At 63.6% G+C, this 17,664-nt stretch overlaps 2 protein-coding genes across 2 annotated transcripts; both read right to left on the bottom strand.

Annotated features, from left to right (window-relative positions):
• Positions 1 to 29: 29 nt before the first annotated feature.
• Positions 30 to 5,327, bottom strand: GRIN3B (glutamate ionotropic receptor NMDA type subunit 3B). The gene is made up of 9 exons (XM_027715840.2): positions 4,619 to 5,327; positions 3,113 to 4,163; positions 2,551 to 2,696; positions 2,239 to 2,354; positions 1,893 to 2,044; positions 1,648 to 1,812; positions 1,386 to 1,453; positions 939 to 1,271; positions 30 to 531 (listed from the first exon to the last, which is right to left on the bottom strand). Exons 1-9 carry the CDS (start codon positions 5,197 to 5,199, stop codon positions 495 to 497), a joined length of 2,649 nt encoding a protein of 882 aa, XP_027571641.2. The 5' UTR covers positions 5,200 to 5,327; the 3' UTR covers positions 30 to 494.
• Positions 5,328 to 8,170: 2,843 nt separating this feature from the next.
• WDR18 (WD repeat domain 18) lies at positions 8,171 to 16,429 on the bottom strand. Its single transcript, XM_027715849.2, has 10 exons — positions 16,212 to 16,429; positions 15,584 to 15,694; positions 14,016 to 14,149; positions 13,400 to 13,541; positions 12,699 to 12,842; positions 12,434 to 12,498; positions 12,197 to 12,321; positions 9,965 to 10,131; positions 9,390 to 9,458; positions 8,171 to 9,122 (listed from the first exon to the last, which is right to left on the bottom strand). The coding sequence occupies exons 1-10, from the start codon at positions 16,419 to 16,421 to the stop codon at positions 8,991 to 8,993; spliced, it is 1,299 nt and encodes a 432-aa protein (XP_027571650.1). The 5' UTR covers positions 16,422 to 16,429; the 3' UTR covers positions 8,171 to 8,990.
• Between the last annotated feature and the right edge of the window lie 1,235 nt (positions 16,430 to 17,664).

Raw genomic sequence — 17,664 nt, 5'->3', positions numbered from 1 at the left:
GTTTGTATATAATAATAAATATTATCTCTAACAGCTCCTGCAGCTCTGCCCCACGTCCTGTCCCGTGTCCTGGGCTCCCGCCGGGGTCCTGGGGAGGGGGTGAATGCTGGATCCTGGGGGAGCCCCCCTGTCCCGGGGTGTCGCTGTCTGGGGGTGTCACGTCCGTGTCCCCTGGCAGGGCGGGGGGGCGGTGGCAGTGCTGGGGCCGAACAGCAGCCCCGTCCCCACCGCGGGGCTCTGAGTCCTTCCACGGCCACCCACAGGGATGGGGAGTTATTCCATGTCCTCGGGAGGGAGGGGAGCACCGAGGCACAGTCTGTCCCGCTCCCTGTGTGGCACCTCCATCCCTCTGCCCGAGGGAGACTCCGGCTCTGCTTTGCGGTGGCTCTGGGATCAGCCCGGCTTTGCTGCCCTGGAGCTTTCTCTCCAGAGGGAGGTTTCACTCCCGGCCTGTCCTGCTGCCCCCTCTCTGTGGGACCTTCCTGTTCCTCCTCCTAATCGCTGCCGTCCTGCGGTGGGGCTGAGCTGGGCCTGCGGAGGAGGGAGGGGAAGGGGAAGGGTTACTCCCGGGCCAGGCTTGGCTGCATTCAGTATGCAGCTGGAAGAGGAAAAGCAGACTTCACCGTCGGTCATCTTTATTTACATGGTGTAAAAGCAGAGTGGGGCTGTGGGGCTGAGCTTTGTCTGGGTGCTGCAGGGGCCTCGCCCCATCTCAAGTCCCCTAAAAAGAACTCCCTGCCCTTCAAACCCCCACTGCCGGCAGGAAGCAGGAAAGGAAGAGATGAAGGGCCCCAGAGGTTGGGCAGCCCCAGGACATCCTCCCTCCCTTTTTCCTTCCATCCCTCCCCTCCACTTCTGCTCCGAGCAGGAGGAGTGGGTGCCCTGCCCTGCCCCGCCCTACCCTGGGATGCTTTGTGGGGTCCCTGCCCCCGCCTCACCTCTCCTCCCGGGGCTCCTCGGGGGCCAGCAGGGCGGGCAGTGCCCGGCCACCCTTGGCTGTGCCCAGCACGGCCACCAGCTCGCTCTTCCTCAGCAGGGCCGCGCGCAGCTGCTCCCGCATCTCCTGGATCTTCTCCTCCAGCTCCCGGAGCTCGCTCTCGCTGGCTACCCTGTCCGGGGGCTGCGGCGCCTGCCCGTTCCCGGGGTGCCGTGGGGACCCCTCACCCTCGGGGGGGGCTTTGTCCAGCTGGAATCGCACCCGCCGGGCCTCCTTCCGCAGGGCACTCCAGGGCTGTGCTGCTGCCGGTGCCGGCCTGGGCTGGGGCTCACCCCTGTGTGGGGAGGCAGAGAGGGCTGAGCTGAGATCTGGTCCCTCTGCGGCCCCCCGGGATGGTGGGTGTCCATAGGGAGGAGAAGAGTGGGCAGGCTCTCAGCCCTGGCTGTACCTCTGCTCCAAATTCAGCTGCTGGCTCTTCCTCTCCTCCGTGCCCATGTTCAGAGCCCGATGGATTTTCTGTGGGGAGCAAGGGAAGAGTGAGATGTGGGGTGATGGTTTTGGGATTAACTGAGGGTGATGGTCCAGGGGTTATCTGGGAGTTGATGGTCTGGGGCTGGAGGAGGGCAGAGGTGGTGTAAGTTAAGAGGGAGCAGCGACATGGGGCCAGGGGTCTTTGGGGCGCCGGGTGAGCCCCTTCCCGCTGGCCCCACCTGGCTCGTGTGCAGCCAGTAGTTGAATTTCTTCTTGCGCCGGATGCGGGGCAGGACCAGGCGGTAGAAGATGTGCTCGCCCAGCGAGGTGAGCAGAGAGCCACTGAGCCCGATGCACAGCAGCACGAACAGCCCCGAGAAGTGGTAGATGCCCATCTGCAGGGTCTGCAGGGAGCAGGGGGTGTGGGCTGGGCTGGGGGGTGTCAGACCCCAGAGCCCCCCCCGCCAAGGGCTGGCCGCCAAACCTCGGTGACGGCGAAGACGCGCTTCCCGCAGGGCACCATCTTGTACCACTTGTCGTGCAGGAGGTCGATGAACCCCGAGGACTTGTAGCGGCTGATGAACTCGGAGACGTTGGAGGTCAGCGGCGAGTTCTGGGGGAGGCCGATGCCGTAGCCTGGCCCCAGTGAGGGGGGAGAGAGCGGCAGCGCTGGGACAGGGGGTACAGCCCCCAGTACCCTCCACGGAGGGGGCACCTCCCCACCCTGCCCGGTCACGGCAAGGCGTGACCACAGCCAGAGCACACGTGTGTACACACATGCATACACATGCACACACACAGGACCCCTCCCCACCACAGCCCCCCCAAACCTTCGATGGCAAAGGGTTTGCCCACGGTGAGCAGTTTGCAGTCGGAGTCGATGGAGACCTCGTAGTCCAGCAGGGATTTGTCCATGATGAAGGCATTGAGTTTTGGGGGCTCTGTCCTGCACCAGCATGGAGGGAAGCTCAGGGAGGGGCTGCTCCCCCTTTCTCAGCATCCCCCCAACCTGACACCCTCCCAGGGGTGGGAGTGCTCGTGTGTGTGTGTGGGGTGTGCACAGGCTGCAGGGAGGGCGCAAAAGCTGCCCTGGGAGGAGTAAAAGGTGGGAGGGAGCCCCCCATGCCCTTCCTGCTCCTCACTTGAGCATGGTGACGCCGTCGGGGGTGGTGGGGACGTTGTAGCGCCGCATGTACTCGTGCATCTCAGGGAAGCTCTTCTTGATGTACTCCTCGGCGCTGCTCTCCCACACCGTGCCGAAGCGGAAGCCCTGCGAGGGGTGATGCAGCTGGAAGGAGGCACCAGAGCATCAGCACCCCTGGCCCGGGGACGTGTCCCCAGCCCTGAGCCCCAGGAAGGGGGCTCTGGGCAGCCTGTGGAGGTACAGCAGCTTTTTGGGGGTATCTGACAAAGAGCACCCCCCCAGAGACAGCCTCAGGACAAACCCAGCCTAGTCCCCCTTGCCCTGGAGCTGAGGCCAGGATTAAACATCAGGGTAGGGGGGGCCACAAGGCTTTCTGGGGGTCACAATGACCCCCCCCCCCCAGTCTTGGAAGGGGCCACACTGCAGGACTGAGGCTAGAGAGAACTTTCACATTGATTCCAGCAGGGAAGGTGCAGAAGGAAGGACAGGATTTTCCTCCCTGCCTTCCCTGGACCTCAGCCCTGTCTCAGCCCATCTGAAGCAGCCGGACACTCACCCACCTTTGGGTCGTGGATGCCCGAGAGCTCCTCAAAGGTCTTGTCCCCCACCATGACGGCCGCCAGGTTGGCCGTGTAGCTGGAGAGCACCAGGAGGCAGAAGATGGCCCAGAGGTTCATGAGGAAGCGGCCGGTGCAGCACTTGGGTGTCTTGCTGGAGACAGTGCGCCCAAAGAGGATGGCGTAGCACAGGTTGAGGGCTGAGGAGTAGGAGAAGATCTTCATGCGGTTGCGGCCGTGGGGGGTCATGCCGTAGGGGCTCTTCCACTCGTAGAGGGTGAGGAAAAGTGCCGTCATGTGCAGTGCCACGAAGACGCCCACCCACATGGTCCAGTGCAGGGGCCACATGAAGGCTCCGATGGGCGACGCCGTGTCCTTGGTCCTCACCAGGATGCCCAGGCTGGTGGAGAAGAAGGGGCTGGTGAAGTCGATGACTTTGCTCCGCGCCGAGTTGATGCTGAAGGAGGTGACGGCCATGTGGGCTGTGCCACTGAGCAGGTCCCCCACCAGTCCCGTCCAGCGCCCGTTCTTCCAGGCCCCGTATTTCCCATCGCCCACGATGTAGAGCTCGAAGTCAAAGGCCATGTCCTCGGCCAGCTTCTCCAGCAGGTCGATGCAGTACCCGTAGCAGCACTTCTTGTACGCCCGCGGCACCGAGCCATTGCCGGCGCCGAGCTCCTCGAAGAGGGTGTCCAGCACGGCCGAGTCGTTGGTGCCGGGGTCCAGGCAGAGCTGCCCGGCCAGGCAGTTCCCTTCCTCATCCACCTCCCTGGTGAAGACGAAGGGGTGCTCCACCAGCGTCACCACGCGCAGCCGCGCGCGGGCCCCCCCGGCTGCTTCGCTGGGGCTCTTGTGCTGCCGCTGGCTCTGCCACATGCCCTCCTCCAGTTCCAGCTTGCCATGGCTCCAGGTGCCCACCGTCACCCAGGTGGGGTCCCCCCGAGAGTCCCGACGCAGGCTCCAGACATGGAACTGCTGCTCCGGCCGCACCAGCGCCGCCTTCTCCACACGCACCAGCCCCGTCTGACCACGGAAGGACGTGTCGGCCAGGAACCTGCCGAGGGGAGGGTGTCACAGCTCCAGTCTCCCAGGTCAGCTGGGGCCAAGGAACAGGGATGGGGACCGGGAGCAGGATGTGCCCAACTCGGACAGGGACAAGGTCAGGGAGGAACAGCAGGATCCGGCCCCGCTGTGCTGCCCCGCAGCTCGCTGCGCTGCCAGGGCCGAGTGTTATTAATATTTATAGAGCCACGGTGCTCGGGCAGCATTAGGGAGATCTGAAGTGACACGTCCCCCCCTGTGCAACACAAACTGTGTCCCGGGGTAGGCTGAGCCCCACGGCGGCCGCTGCACACGCTGGGGACAGCACCGGGCAGTGCCCTGCACTGAGCACAGTGGTCACCCAGCTCCGCCCTCGCCCCATCCCAGGGGTGGGGCACAGCCCCCAATGCACCCCAATACCAAAGAGCCGGGACAGGGGGAAGGAGGCACCCCCAGTAGCCCCCTCACCTGGCAAGGAACAGCCCCGGGGACTCGCCACGCGCCCGGTGCCTCTCGCTGCAGTTGCTCGTGGTCTGCAGCAGGGCGGGGTCGGGGTGGCCGCGGGCGGCGCGGGCGATGGCCCAGGACACCAATCCCACCGCGTCCTGAACAAAGAGCTCCAGTGGCGGCCGGTTGACCTCACCGAAGGCCAGCAGCCCCGGGGGCAGCCCCTCGGTCTGCAGCTCGTTGGCGCCGAGCGGGGAGCCCAGCATCCAGTGGAATTCCTGTGGTGGCAGCCCCGACTCCTCGGCTGCCTGGAAGACGAGCCGAGCACGGGGCAAGTCGCAGCCCAGCACCAGCACCGGGCTGGAGAGGGTCCTGACATGCTCCCTGTGCTGCTGCAGGTAGCGGGTGGCCCTGGGCTCATCCAGGTAGCCCAGGTCCAGGACGGTGCGCAGGAAGAGCTGGGAGCGTTGGGCCCAGAGGCTGAGGAAGCCGGCGACGTCCCAGGGGTGGCAGAGCACCAGGCTGGTCTCCTGCCAGTTACTGGCCTGCAGGATGCTCACCAGCACGTCCACCAGAGTCTCCAGTGAGCTCTGCCGGTCCATGTGGAAGTGGAAGGGGCTCTGCCGACACACAGGGGTCGTGGCCGTGCCCCTGCTCACGGGAAGCGCCCAGAGGCAGCACCAGGCACGGACCCTCCCACCCCGAGGTCACCCTGTGCTCCCTGCCCACCCCCTGCCCACTCCTGGTCTGGAATCCAGTGCCAGAACACGTCCCAGAGTCCTTCTGGAGCCAAACCGGGGTTGGGACTGGGGCTGAGGGATGAGAGGCTTCCAGAGGAACCAGAGAATTTGTCTTGGAGTGGGAGCTGGAATTGGGGCTGCGATAGAACCTGACAGAGGGACAGGAAGGAGCCGAGATGGGAGCTGGGATAGAGCCAGGATAGGGCTGGAATGGGGGCCAGGAGGGGGCTGGGATAGAGCAGCGATGGGAGCCAGATAGAGCCAGGATGGGGCCCGGGATGAAGCTGGAATAGAGCCAGGATGGAGGTGGGAATGGGGGTGGGATGGGGCCGGGGTGGGAGACAAGATGGAGGGAGAACAGAGTCGGGAGGGAGCCCGGAGGGAGTCGGGATCCAGAAGGGATAAGGGGCTGGGATAGATTCGGAATTGGAGCTGGGATCGGAGCCGGGATCAGGACCGAGATCGGAGGCAGGACTGAGCCGGGAGGAGGACCCGCGCGATAGAGCCGGTATGGAGCCGAGACGGGGACCAGGACGGGAGCACGGACGGAGCCGGGATGGGCACAAGGACGGAGCCGACGAGCAGGGACGGGAGCGGGGACCGGGAGCTGCGTCCCGGCGGCCGCGGCGCGCCCGGCCGGTGCCGGTGCCGGTGCCGGTACCGGTGCCGGTGCCGGTGCCGGTGAGGGGCGGGCGCTGCGGGGTCTCACCTGCGCTCGGAAGGGCAGCGGCCCGCGGGTGTCCAGGATGCTGACGAAGGGGACCTGGAGGGCGGCGGCGAGGAAGTCGAGCTGGAGCAGCTCCCGGCGGGAGCGGGGCAGCGCCAGGACGGCGGCCACGCCGCGTCCCGCCAGAGCCCCGCACAGCCACCGCGCCAGCGAGCCGGGGTCCCTCGCTGCCGGGCCGCCCCCCACCACCTCCAGGCTGAGGTTGTGGGGCAGCGCCGCCCCGCCGGGGTCCCCCCCGGGGCCGGTACCGGCGGCCCGGGCCAGCGCGGCGCGGAGCCGGGCGCGGGCGGGCGCGGGCGGCAGCAGCGCCCCGAGGCGCACGGCGGGACCGGGGCTCGGGCCGGGGCCGGGCCCCGGGGGGGTCGGGACGCGGCAGGGATGCGGGTGTCCCCCCGCCGCCCCCAGCGCCGCCGCCAGCAGCCAGAGCGCCCGCAGCCCCTCCATGAGCCCCGCACCGGCCCCGCACCGGCCCCGCCGCTTTGTGCTCCGCCGGGGGCGGCTCCGGGGCGTACCCCGGCTGCGGGCAGGGACCGGTCGGATCCCGCCGGGCCCCCGCTGGGCAGCGCCGAGCCCCCGGTGCGCGGTGGGTCACTCCGGACCCGGCCCACGCAGCGCCGGATCCGCCCGCAGCCGCCCCGTCCACGCCCACGCGCGACGCGGGTCCCCCTCGCCGCACCCCGCAGAAAAGGGGGCCCCCGCCCGCGCGGTGCTGCCGTCCGAGGGCTGTGACCGTGGGGTCCCCCGGCACAGGGACCCCCGCTGTTCTCTGGGAGGTTCAGGCCGCCTTTTGACCACCTGGACCTTCCTCCTCCTCTTCCTCCTCCCTCTCCGGCCCGGGAAAAGCCCCTCGGGGCGGTCCCTTAGCCGGGGTAGGAGCCGTAAATTGTCTCCCCCGTCCCGGTAACCCCCCCCCTCTTCCCCCCCATCCCTCTATCCCTCAACAATCTGAGACACAGCCTCAAAATCCGGGGGTCTCAAGGCCGGGGGGTTCCAGGGCCGAGGGATTCATCCTGCTGTGTGGGGAAGGGGTGAAGGGAAGCAGAGGCACAGCCTTCTCCCGCTGAGGGGGGAGACGTGGGGTCACCCTCCTCATCCTCACCAGGGAAACCGGGGCCCTGCCTGGCCCGGAGGTCCCCACCACCGGCAGCACAAACAGCAGCGACTGGGGCCGGAGCTGCACGAAATTAATAAGGAAAAGCGAAGGATGGAGCCAAAAACCATCTGGCAAAAAGTATCGATCCACAGACAAATGTAATGAGTCACAGCCTAATGAATTCCTCTGCGGAGCTGGACCCAAGGGGGAGGGCAGAGGGAATCCTGCCAGGGCACAGAGGGTCAGGGAGTGCTGATCTCCCCCGGAATGGGATCCTGACAAAGGAGCCCCTGGCACCTCTTTCCCACAGGGATAAGTGTGGCACAGCACCCACTGTCCAGGCAGGAGCTGGGGAGGGGGAACAACATGATCTTGGTATGAAATAGCCCCCCAAATGCTGGGTACAGCACAGATGGGAAGTCCCTGATGGGAGCACCCTGACAGGAACCCCACTGGGGGACTGGGAAAGTGTGGGATGACTGGAAGAGAGCGCTGAGGTCTGGGTTTGGTTGGGGGCTGTATTCCTGGGGATCTTGGGGGGCTTCCTGCAGCAGGGACATGCTCCCACCTCTGCCCCCACTGCAGCCCCCGGCTCAGGGCAACGTTCCCTGCTGCAGCTGATGAATGTTGATCCAAAGTGTCAGGATCCAAAGGAGGAAGATGAGGAGCAGGAGAGGAAGGAAAAGGAACGGACTTGGGTGATTAAGCTAAAAGCATTTTCTGGGGAGCTGGCAGGAGCCAGGGCCACACGGACGCTCTGGTTTTAAAGTGCACTTTAAATCATCTGCATTTGGGTCTGGTATATTGAACAGGGTGTGGGGGGACAGGGGGTGGCCACGGGACACCTCGACACCCCACAGGGGCAAGGAGGGACCTCTGGGGTGAAGGTGACTGGGCAGCTCGGGGATGAGGAATTGCTTCCCTGCTCCCAGCAGGCAGCCCCAGGGACATGGTGATGGGTGGTTCAGGTCTGTGGCCACCCAAGGGGTGTTAAAGAAAGAAACTCGGGCATCTTTCACTATAAAAACAAATCTTTTATGTAAAAAATAAACCTAAACAAAACCCACAACCCCCGCTGCCATGCTGTGACAATACAAAAGGCCGAGTCCCCAAACACCGTGAAAACAGAGTCGTTGGATCCAAATATATATAAATTGTCAACTGACGAGATTGGAAATAGCACCTTGCTGGCCCCCCTGCCCCTCCCCAGAGTGACCCTGTGCCCCAAAACCCCCCCCCGCACTCTGAGCCCAGGGACTCCCCCAGGCCCTGCCCACTGGACAGGGTGGGTGCCCCCTCCTCAGCCCTGGTACCCAGGGACCCCCCGCCTGCCTCAGCAGACCCCCCTGCCCCGGGCACCCCTGGAGCAGGAGCTGCTCAGCCCCCGCCGTCCCGAGCGCAGGGTCCCACTGAGCGGGGTCCGGCAGCGCCGGGCAGTGATCCCCAGGGCAGGGCGGGTGGCAGGGGGGCTCCAAAATCCAATCTCAAAACGGTATTGAGAGAAAAACACTTTTCTGTCTGCACTGCAGGGTCAAGTAACAAAAAGAAACAAAATAAGGGGCAGGGGAAGAGCCGGGGAACGAGCAGGAGCTGCATCCTGAGCTCTCCCGCAGCAGCTGCCCAAGTGCCCCCGAGTGCCCCCGGCCCCGAGTCGGGGTGGACACGGTCCCTGTGCTGCCCCGCCCGCAGCCCCCGTGCCGGGCTCAGCCCCGTGTCCCCGAGCGGGCGGCGTGTGCCGGGTCACGGGATGGGCCGGGTGTGCTCTGCCGGCTGGGCAGGTGCCCGAGGGCGGGCAGGGAGAGGTGGAGGGGTGCGAGGGCGGGGGGAGCCTCTTCACTTGGCTGGATTGGTGATGATGCGAGCGGAGAAGTTAAAGAGGTCCTTGTTGATTTTTCGGAGGTTGCTCACCTCCTCCTCCAGCTCGCTCACCTGGATCGTCAGGTGCTCCTGGTCTCCCACCAGGTTCTGCGCCAGGAAAACACAACAGACAAGCATCAGTGTCTCAGCTCTGGCAGGTGGAGGCTGCTGCTCCCTCCACAACAGGAAACCCCAAACCCTTCAGTCTTCTCCCTCCTCCTCCTCAAGCCGCAGCACCTCCTGCTCATGTCACCGGCAGATTCCAGGGCTCTTCCCCCCAGTTCCCAACTTGCCCCAGACCCCACGAGTTGGATCAGCTGACAAGGACCCCCCAAGGGGTCTGTGCCCAATTCCCAGCCTGGGAGCAGCTCTCACCTTTTCCCTCGTCAAGTACATCTGCGAGTACATCCTCTCTGCCTTCTCCAGGTAGCTCTGCCCGGGCTCCTGCAGGGACCAGACCAGAGGGGTTGGCAGAGCAGACATGGACCTTCTCCCAGTGGCCCTGGGCAGGGTTCCTTGTGGGAGGGACCCAGGGTGATCCTGCTGTCACCTCTGCCAGGTGAACAGCCCCCCTGGCCTGCTGCCACCTCCCCAACAGGGAGCTCATCCATCAGCTGTGACAGGACTGTCACTGTCACTCGCCCAGGGACAGACGCTGGCAGAGGGGAGCAGCTCTGGGACCACCGTCAGAGAGGTCACAATGGACAGGACACTGATGGTGTGGGACCCCCAGGTGGTGGCCAGGGGACGGCCATGCCAGGACCGAGGAAGTGGTGGGACAGCAGAGCCAGCCCACTCTGCAGCTGGGAGGACAAATGACTGCAGCAGCCAGGACGGGGAGGGAGCAGGAGGGAGCAGGAACGGGTTTCACCAGCTGGAGGAGAAGCTTTGCTCCAGCACAACCCCTCCCCGACGTTCGTCCCCCCTCCCCAGCCCCCTCGCCCCCGTACCTGCTGGTGCAGCCCCAGGCGCAGCGTCACCCCCTCAGCACCCGGCTCGTCGCTGCTCTCGGTGCCGTGCAGGTGTTTGCTGAACTTGGGCAGGGGCACGCTGGGCTTCCCGTCGGGGTTGAACATGTTGGCAGGGGCCAGCACGATGAAGGCGTTTGTCACCGGACCTGGCACGGGACAGTGGGGACAGGTCAGGCCGGACCCCAGCGGGTTTGCCTCTGGCTGGGGCCTCGGGCAGCCCCGAGAACAGCGAGTATGACCCTGGTGCAGGCAGCGGCCACGACTCTCTCTCCCTCCCCAGCAGCCTTCCTGCCCGGGGCTGCGGCTCCACACCCCAGGCCCGGCACCCTGGGGGGGGCTGGGGGAGCGGGGGGCCCGGCCGGCCACCCGAAGGGAGTGGGGGGCTCGGCCTCCCCCGCAGAGCCGCCGTTCATCAGCACCCCGCGGCTCTGTGCTGCCACATCCATCACCCCTCTCATCGGCAGAGCTAATGAGCGTGTTAATTACAGCATTTACCCACACAGGCGGCTGCTTTCTGGCAGCAGCCCCCTCCACCCCCTCCCAACTCGTGCTCGCTGGGAACTCCCACCGCTGCCCCCCACGCCCGGAGCTCTCCCCGTCAGACACAGCTGCCCCCCAGCCCCCCTCCAGCAGCTCGGCCACTGTTACCACTCTGTGTTTGGAGAGACAAGGATGGACCTCGTGTGACAGGACTGGAATAGAGGCCTGGAGGGATTTGGGGGCAGTGGAGGTTTCCTGCTTCCCCCCAGAGTGGTGCTGGCCATGTGGTGACAGGGAGCAGCCCTGCCTCGCCAGCACAGCTCATCACCCGGGAGCAGCAGCCCAACTTCTCAGAGCCCACCTGCCTGCCCACACTCTGTCTCCACCAAGGACAAGCCACCCTTGGTGTCACAGCCCCCCATGCCTGGCCCCAAGCCACACTCCAGCTCCTCTGATCAGCGTCAAGAGCGGAGGGAGGGCAGCGGGCCCTGCGTGCCCCCGGCACCCGTGTGAGAGGGACCACACTGTCCCGAGGACACCGGGCTGGAGGCTGCTGTCATGTCACCACAGCAGAGCCCGTGTCACCCCTGCCTTGGGGAGGGAGTGGGATGCACTGGAGGGTGGAGGGCAGTGGGGACAGACCTTGCCAGGGGCTCACGCTGCTGCTCGGACAGGCCAAGGGAGAATGAGGACCCACAGACACCAGTGTTGCTCCACAGAGTGAGGGTCGAGCTGGGGCAGCAGAGCCCCCTATGCAGGGAGGCTGCAGGGACCCCAGACCCAGGACACTGCTTGGGGGTGGTGGGCTCCCAGCCTACTCCTGGGCTTGGCAGAGCACACACAGCGCAGCGGGGTGGTGCCGGTGCCAGGGCTGCCAGGGGAGCCAAATCCCTGCCCACAGGCAGCAGAGGGAGCCAGAAGAGACTGCAGAGCACCCACAGCTCAGGGTCAGCCTGGTCCTACCCCTCCTGGGAAGAGCCCAGTCCAGGCACTCTCCTCTGATTCCATCTGTTTTCACCCTCTAATGCCAGTGGCGCCAGGCTGGATGGGTGCTGCAGTGGGTCCCAATTAGGGATGGTCCTTGGCAGCCAGAGGGAAGAGGGAAAGGGTCTGGAGGCAGCCTGGCTTCCAGAGACTGCCCCGAGGCAGCAGCCCAACCACTGCAGGGGAACAGGGTCTGGCTGTCCTCGCCACCACCTTCCAGGGGGTTTGGGCCATGCCTGAGAGCAGCGGTGCCAACCCCACTGGCTGGGATGGCACCAGGGACTGGAGAAGGAACCCAGCTAACAACAGGAGGGGTAAACATCCCCTTGCTCTGAGGCACCTGACTGCTGCTCCACAGAGTTTATGAGAGCCATCAGACTGAAATCCCAGACGACTGCTCATATGGGATTCGCTTCAGGCCCCATGAGCTCACGGGTGCTCACTGCAGGGTCACAGAGCCACGTCCCCTCCAGACACAGCTGGGGTGTGTATGGGGTGACTGCTCCCCTGGGAAAACAAGGAGGAAGATCCCGGGTGACCTCAGTGACGAGGTGAAATCCATGACTCACTCCCGACAGCGCACAGGGTGGGGGGTTATTAACACACGGCATCGCTCCAGACAGCCACGGCTCCCTCCAACGCCTCTGCCCTTCCGGGGCAGAGACACCCCTGCAGTGCCCAGGGCAGCACAGGTGAGACAGCAGTGGCCTCTGGCAGCAAGGATCCTGGAGATAAGGACATTCCTACCTTTGTGATTCATGGTCTTCAGGCACTGCTTGCTCTGGATGTCCCACAGCCGGACGGTTTCGTCGTGAGAGCCCGAGAGCAGGAGGCTGCCGTCCGTGGAGACAGACAGACACGTCACCTGGTTCCTGGAATGGGGAAGAGGATGTTTAAACTCGGGATGACCCCAGGACTGCCAGAAGCCGGTGAGGTGGGCAGATGGGGGCAGATGGTGGCTGGCAGGTATGTCTGGTCCCTCACCTGTGCCCTTTGAAGACCTTCCCGTTCTCCCGCTCTGTCTGGAAGGTCCGGTCTCTCTGGACTGGCTGCAGAAATGAAGGAAGGAAGGGAGAGGGGTTAAAATTCAGGAAGGCTGAAGCCAGCAGGTTCATCACCGTGTCTGGAGGGGGCAGGGGAGACACAGGGGAACCAGGCCCTCCCGTGCCCTGGCAGGTCACACTAGTCCCAGCAGGGAAGTGATGGTGGCTCGGGGTGACAGGGCACACCCACAGCCCCACGCACTCACCCAAGCACAAAGATCAACCTGGAAGATGGACCCATCCATGCCACCACAGAACATGTGGTACTCTGAGAGGTCCAGAGTCACAGCCATGATCCCCACGTCAAAGAGCACAGAAAGCAGGAGCTCCCCAGACGAGATTTCCCAGAGCTGGCATGAGAAGGGACAGGAAATCATGGAATGTTAATGACAGGTTTGGAGGACACCCTGGCATCCCACACTGGCACCTTGGCATCCCACCCTGGCATCCCTTCCTGTCTGGGACACTGAGTGCAAGGCAGAACCGGGGCAGAACCCAGCATCAGTCTCTCTGTGGCCAGGAGAGAAGTTTCCAAGGCAGCTCCACAACAGCCCTGAACCCTCTCCGTGCCCATCCTGCCCCCAGGGCACCCCTCTCCCTACAGGCTCCAGCCTGCTCTGCTCCCTGTGGACATCAGCAGTGGGAATCAGAGGAGCTGACCCCGACATTCCCAGGAGAACAGGGACTGCAGTGGCCCAGCCCGGGGGCAGGTGCAGAGAAACTGCTGGTGTTGGAGAAGCAGAGTCCAGGTCTGGCAGCTCTGAGTCATTGCAGAGACAGCCAAGAAATTCAGCCTCTGCAACCCGAGAAAGCTTTGGGACAGCTTGGGGACAGGGACAGCTTCCTGCTGCCTGGTGGAGCCCGGCTTTGACCCTGCAGGGTCTGGCACCTCTGGAATGAGCCTCACCTTGGCTGTCTGGTCGAGGGAAGCGGTGGCAGCCCGTGCCAGGGGCCCTCCAAAGCCGCAGCACAGGTCGGTGATGGGGAGGCTGTGCCGGGACCAGACGTGCCGGGGGTCGGGGATCTGGGAGGGCTCTGCCTGCAGGACGCTGTGGGGAGAGCAGAGAGGGGCAGCACCGTGGGTCAGCCAGGGCACAGCCCTGTGGGGAGCTGGGCCAGGCTCTGCTCCTGCTGGCTCTCCTGGCTGCTCTCCTGGCTGCAGGCACCAAGCGGAACACGGGAGCTGCCGGCGGCCACGGCACGTGGATACTAAGGCTGAGGGCCCAGCTGAGCTCTCCATCCCAGAGGAACAGAGACAGTGGCTGCCACTGGCAAGGGAAGGGCACAATCCACTCTGTGTCACCCAGGAAAAGAAGTCAGAGCCATATTCCCAAGAAACCCGTGAGACCCCAGGGAAAACCTCCCTGTCCACGAGGACACCACCCGTGGAAGAGCCCCCAGGGATGGCACAGACCCAGCTGGGACACGTGGGCTCGGCCAGAGCTGATCCTGCCTACAGGACACGGGATCTCTCGCTCCAACACCCCTACCCTGATGCTCCCTGTGCCCCCTGACCCCCTTACTTGTAGAGGTTCCACACCAGGGCCAGGCAGTCCTTGGCCCCCGAGAGGAAGTGGCTGCTGTCGTCGGTGAAGCAGAGGCACGTGAGGTCCTGGTAGTGTCGGTTCAGGATGGCGAGGAGGTTCCCATTGGATACCTGCAGTGAGGGGAAGGGCAGAGAGTGTCAAGGCATGGAGAGTGCCAAGGACTGAGATGTCCCAGGATAACGTGGTGCCCTGCCCTCAGTGCAGCAGGGATGAAGGGGAGGTTCTGTTGAGCACAGGAGCCCATTGGCACCTCACGGGCAGCGACTGACACCACGGAGGTGCAGCTGGAACAACCACATGTGCCAGGACTGCAGGGAAATGCAGCACAACAGCAGTGGGAGAGGTCCTGGCACATTAACTCTGGAACCTAGTGATGCCAGAGCCGTTTCTCTGGTTAAGACACAAGTGTGCAGTAAAGATTTCCTGTTCCCTCCTAAGGTTCATATTACTTTGGCGGCTTCTTCCCGCCTCCCACAAGCCCTCAGGAGGTGGCAGCAGGGTTACAAGAGCTGCAGGAGGCTGTGTGACACCCCAGGGGTGCTCGTGATCCCGGGCCAGTGGAGGCTTCAGGGTGGACAAGGAATCCCCAGACCTGGAGCATTTCCTGTAAGAAGGCAACACTGCAGATGTGGAGGGAACAAAGCAGCAAGTGAGCCTCAAATAAAATAATGGAGTTGATTCCCTCCTGTTATCTGAATTACACCCAAAAATCAAACTAAACCACAGTTCAGGGGGTTTCACAGATAGCACAAGACCAGGACTCTGGGGGCTGGTTCCATCTCCATCATGGTTTCCATGAACATCTCCCACGTGCCAGGGGGACAGTGCCATACCCTGGAACGCAGTGCCATACCCTGGAACACGTCTGCAGGTGAGGGGAGGCAGGGCAGGGCCCAGCTGGGAGCACCACGAGCAGCAGCTCCCACTGCTGCGGGCTCAGACCTCTGGTTCCTGTCAGGGATTTTATTCCAGCACTGCCACAAGCACATTGGTACAAGCAAACCCTGATGAGTTCAGGTAGAGCCGCCCACACCACGAGGCTCAAACCTCCCCTGGCACGGGGAGCTCTCCAGGTGAGGCATCCCAGGGTTTAATCCTGGGCTCAGGACAAGCTACTGCTTTTATTTGCTCGGTGGTGTGCCAGGAACGCAGTGTAATCCCACGTAATCCAGGAGTAATTAACCAGCAGGACAACAACCAGAGCACAGCAGGGGCTGCTGACACCCTGGGCACACAGAAACACGCAGCTGAAATGTGGGAGAAGCACTGGAGAAAAACCAGGTCCTGTGCTGCTGCCTCGAGGGAGCAACACCCGGCCCCTGAGTCACTGGGAGCCTCTTGGAAAAAGAAGGAAAGGGCAGAGCGAAGCCTCTCCCGGAATTTCTCCCCCTCCTGCTTTGACGAGCTGCCCCACAGGCTGCGGAGGCCTGGGATCGGGGATGTAGGGACACTTGAGGGATGGGGGCACCGCCAAAAGGACAGGGCACTCCCTGACTGCCCAGGGTGTGGGTCTGCATGTCCCCGAGCCCCCCAGGACCCCGTACCTCCCACAGGTAGATGCTCTCGGCGACTCCTGCCAGGATGTAGAGCCCGTTGGGAGAGGCTGTCAGGCAGGTCACGGGCCCGGGGCAGATGATCTTCTGCTGCAGCTGGTCCTGGGGCAGAGAGAGCACAGCGGGCACTCAGCACAGCGGGGAAGGGGCTGCAGGCAGGACCCCCGAGGTGGGGGCTCAGGGGTCTCACTGGAGGGTCCTGCAGAGAGAGGGATGGGGGGCACCTGCCTGTGGTGATGGGAGTCAGAATGGAAAGGAGGGAGGGGGGGCCTGGGGGTCTGGCCACCGAGATGGGGGTGCTTTTGTGGAGAAACGGGCCATGGGGGGGGTGTCTGACCATACAGAGGGGGGTCTCCATGGAGAGAGGGGCCGTTAGGAGGGTGTCTGACCATAGTGGGGCTCTCTATGAAGAGAGGGACCATGAGGGGTCTTTGTGGAGAGAGGGGCCAAGGGAGGGGCTGACCATGGAGAGGGGGGGGCTCTGTGGACGAAGGGGCCCCTCACCACAGGGCCGGGGGGTCCCCACGGAGGGGGATCCCGTCACACCCCCACCGGACCCGCGGTGCCCGGGGGCGCCCCCCGAGCCGAGGCCGCCCGGGCCCGCCCGCCGCGCCGGTACCTTCCTCTGGAGCTCCCAGACGTTGATGTAGCTCTTGCCGAGCTGGGCCCCCAGCAGGTGCTCGCCGCCCAGCAGCGCCAGCCCGCGCGGGCCGCTGTTGCCGCCGCGGTACCCGGGCAGGGCCGAGCCCGAGTGCAGCTCCCAGACCGAGCAGTTGCAGAGCGGCCCCGCCGCGTCCGACACCAGCGCCACCTCCATGGGCGCCGCCATCTTCGCGGTCCGCCAGGGCCACAGAGAGCGCGGCCGCGGCCCAGAGCGCCGCCTCCCTCGCCCCTCGCCGGCCAATCAGCAGCGGCGCCGCCACGGCCGCGCCGCCGCACGGGGCGGGAGCTGCGCACGCGGCAGGAAGCTCAGCAGGGTCCGCCCCGGCCGCCCCTGGATGGGTGACCAGGGGCACCGCGTGAGCACCCGCAGCCCCGTGGGGACCCCAGAGGGACCCCGTGGGCACTTCATAACCCTGTAGGGACCCCAAGGGCACCCCATAACCCTGTAGGGACCCCGTGGGCACTTCATAACCCTATAGGGACCCCAAGGGCACCCCATAACCCTGTAGGGACCCCGTGGGCACTTCATAACCCTACAGAGGTCCCATGGACACCCCAGTCCTATGCGCACCCTGCGGACACCCCATGGTTCTGTAGGGACCCCATGGACACCCCGTAATCCTTTGGACACCCCACAGCCCATGAACACCCCACAGTCCTTTAGGAATCCCATGAATACCCCACAGTCCTATGGATCCCCTGTTGGCACCCATAGCTTTGTCTGAACTCCATGAGCACCCCACAGCCCTGTAGACACACTATAGGCTCATGGACACCCCACAGCCATAAGGCCACCCTATGGACAGCCTGCAGCCCTGTGGGCACCCCTGGGTAATCCTGGTTCCCCCCACGGCCAAAATCCCCAAACAACACAGCTTTTTTTTTTTTTTTTTTTTTTTTTTTTTAATATTTCTTCACTTTACAGGGTTACAATTGTCTTAAATATTCTGACGTTTAAATACAATCTGTATAATAATGTTATTATAAAATGTAAACTTTCAGTGTTTTTACTTTATTTTCTCTTTTTTTTTTAAATTTTTTATTTTTTTTTTTAATAATAATCAAAAAGTCTCAATACCTGAATGTTTTGCAAAACTGAAATCTTTCACCGGGGCCCGGGTGTGCCCGAGGCCGCCGCGCTCAGAGGTAGAATGTGGTTTATTTTTTTTATTATTTTTTCTTTTTTTTTTTGTCTTTTGTGGTTTTTTTATCTTTTCTCATTTTCCTTTTTTACCTGAGTTAAGATACGCAACGCTGGGGGAGGGGGCGGCTGCAGCTGGGGCCGCTTCTTTAGTCTAATTTTCTTTCCAACCCCCCCCCCTCAAAGAAACTGATTTAGGCTTTTTTTTCATTATTTTTAAATCGATATGCAAAAAGAAAAATAAAGTGGAAAGTCACCCGCTCTCAAA

Source organism: Pipra filicauda, unplaced genomic scaffold, assembly GCF_003945595.2.
Source record: "Pipra filicauda isolate LSUMZ 115617 unplaced genomic scaffold, ASM394559v2 scaffold548_size709544_pilon, whole genome shotgun sequence".
In the NCBI taxonomy this organism is placed as follows: domain Eukaryota; kingdom Metazoa; phylum Chordata; class Aves; order Passeriformes; family Pipridae; genus Pipra; species Pipra filicauda.
The sequence above is the reverse complement of the archived record's forward strand: the minus strand, read 5'-3'. Positions and strand labels throughout refer to the sequence as shown.

Bases quoted from the DNA above. Each gene is read 5' to 3' on its own strand.
- WDR18 (XM_027715849.2), bottom strand. From the start codon at position 16,421: ATGGCGGCGCCCATGGAGGTGGCGCTGGTGTCGGACGCGGCGGGGCCG. The intron at 14,150-15,583 runs GTACGGGGTCCT...CCCTCACTGCAG, and splicing joins AGAGCATCTACCTGTGGGAG to GTATCCAATGGGAACCTCCT. The intron at 13,542-14,015 runs GTAAGGGGGTCA...CTCTCCCCACAG, and splicing joins CTGGTGTGGAACCTCTACAA to CGTCCTGCAGGCAGAGCCCT.
- GRIN3B (XM_027715840.2), bottom strand. From the start codon at position 5,199: ATGGACCGGCAGAGCTCACTGGAGACTCTGGTGGACGTGCTGGTGAGC. The intron at 2,355-2,550 runs GTGAGGAGCAGG...ATGCTGGTGCAG, and splicing joins GACGGCGTCACCATGCTCAA to GACAGAGCCCCCAAAACTCA. The intron at 2,045-2,238 runs GTTTGGGGGGGC...CACTGGGGCCAG, and splicing joins CAAACCCTTTGCCATCGAAG to GCTACGGCATCGGCCTCCCC.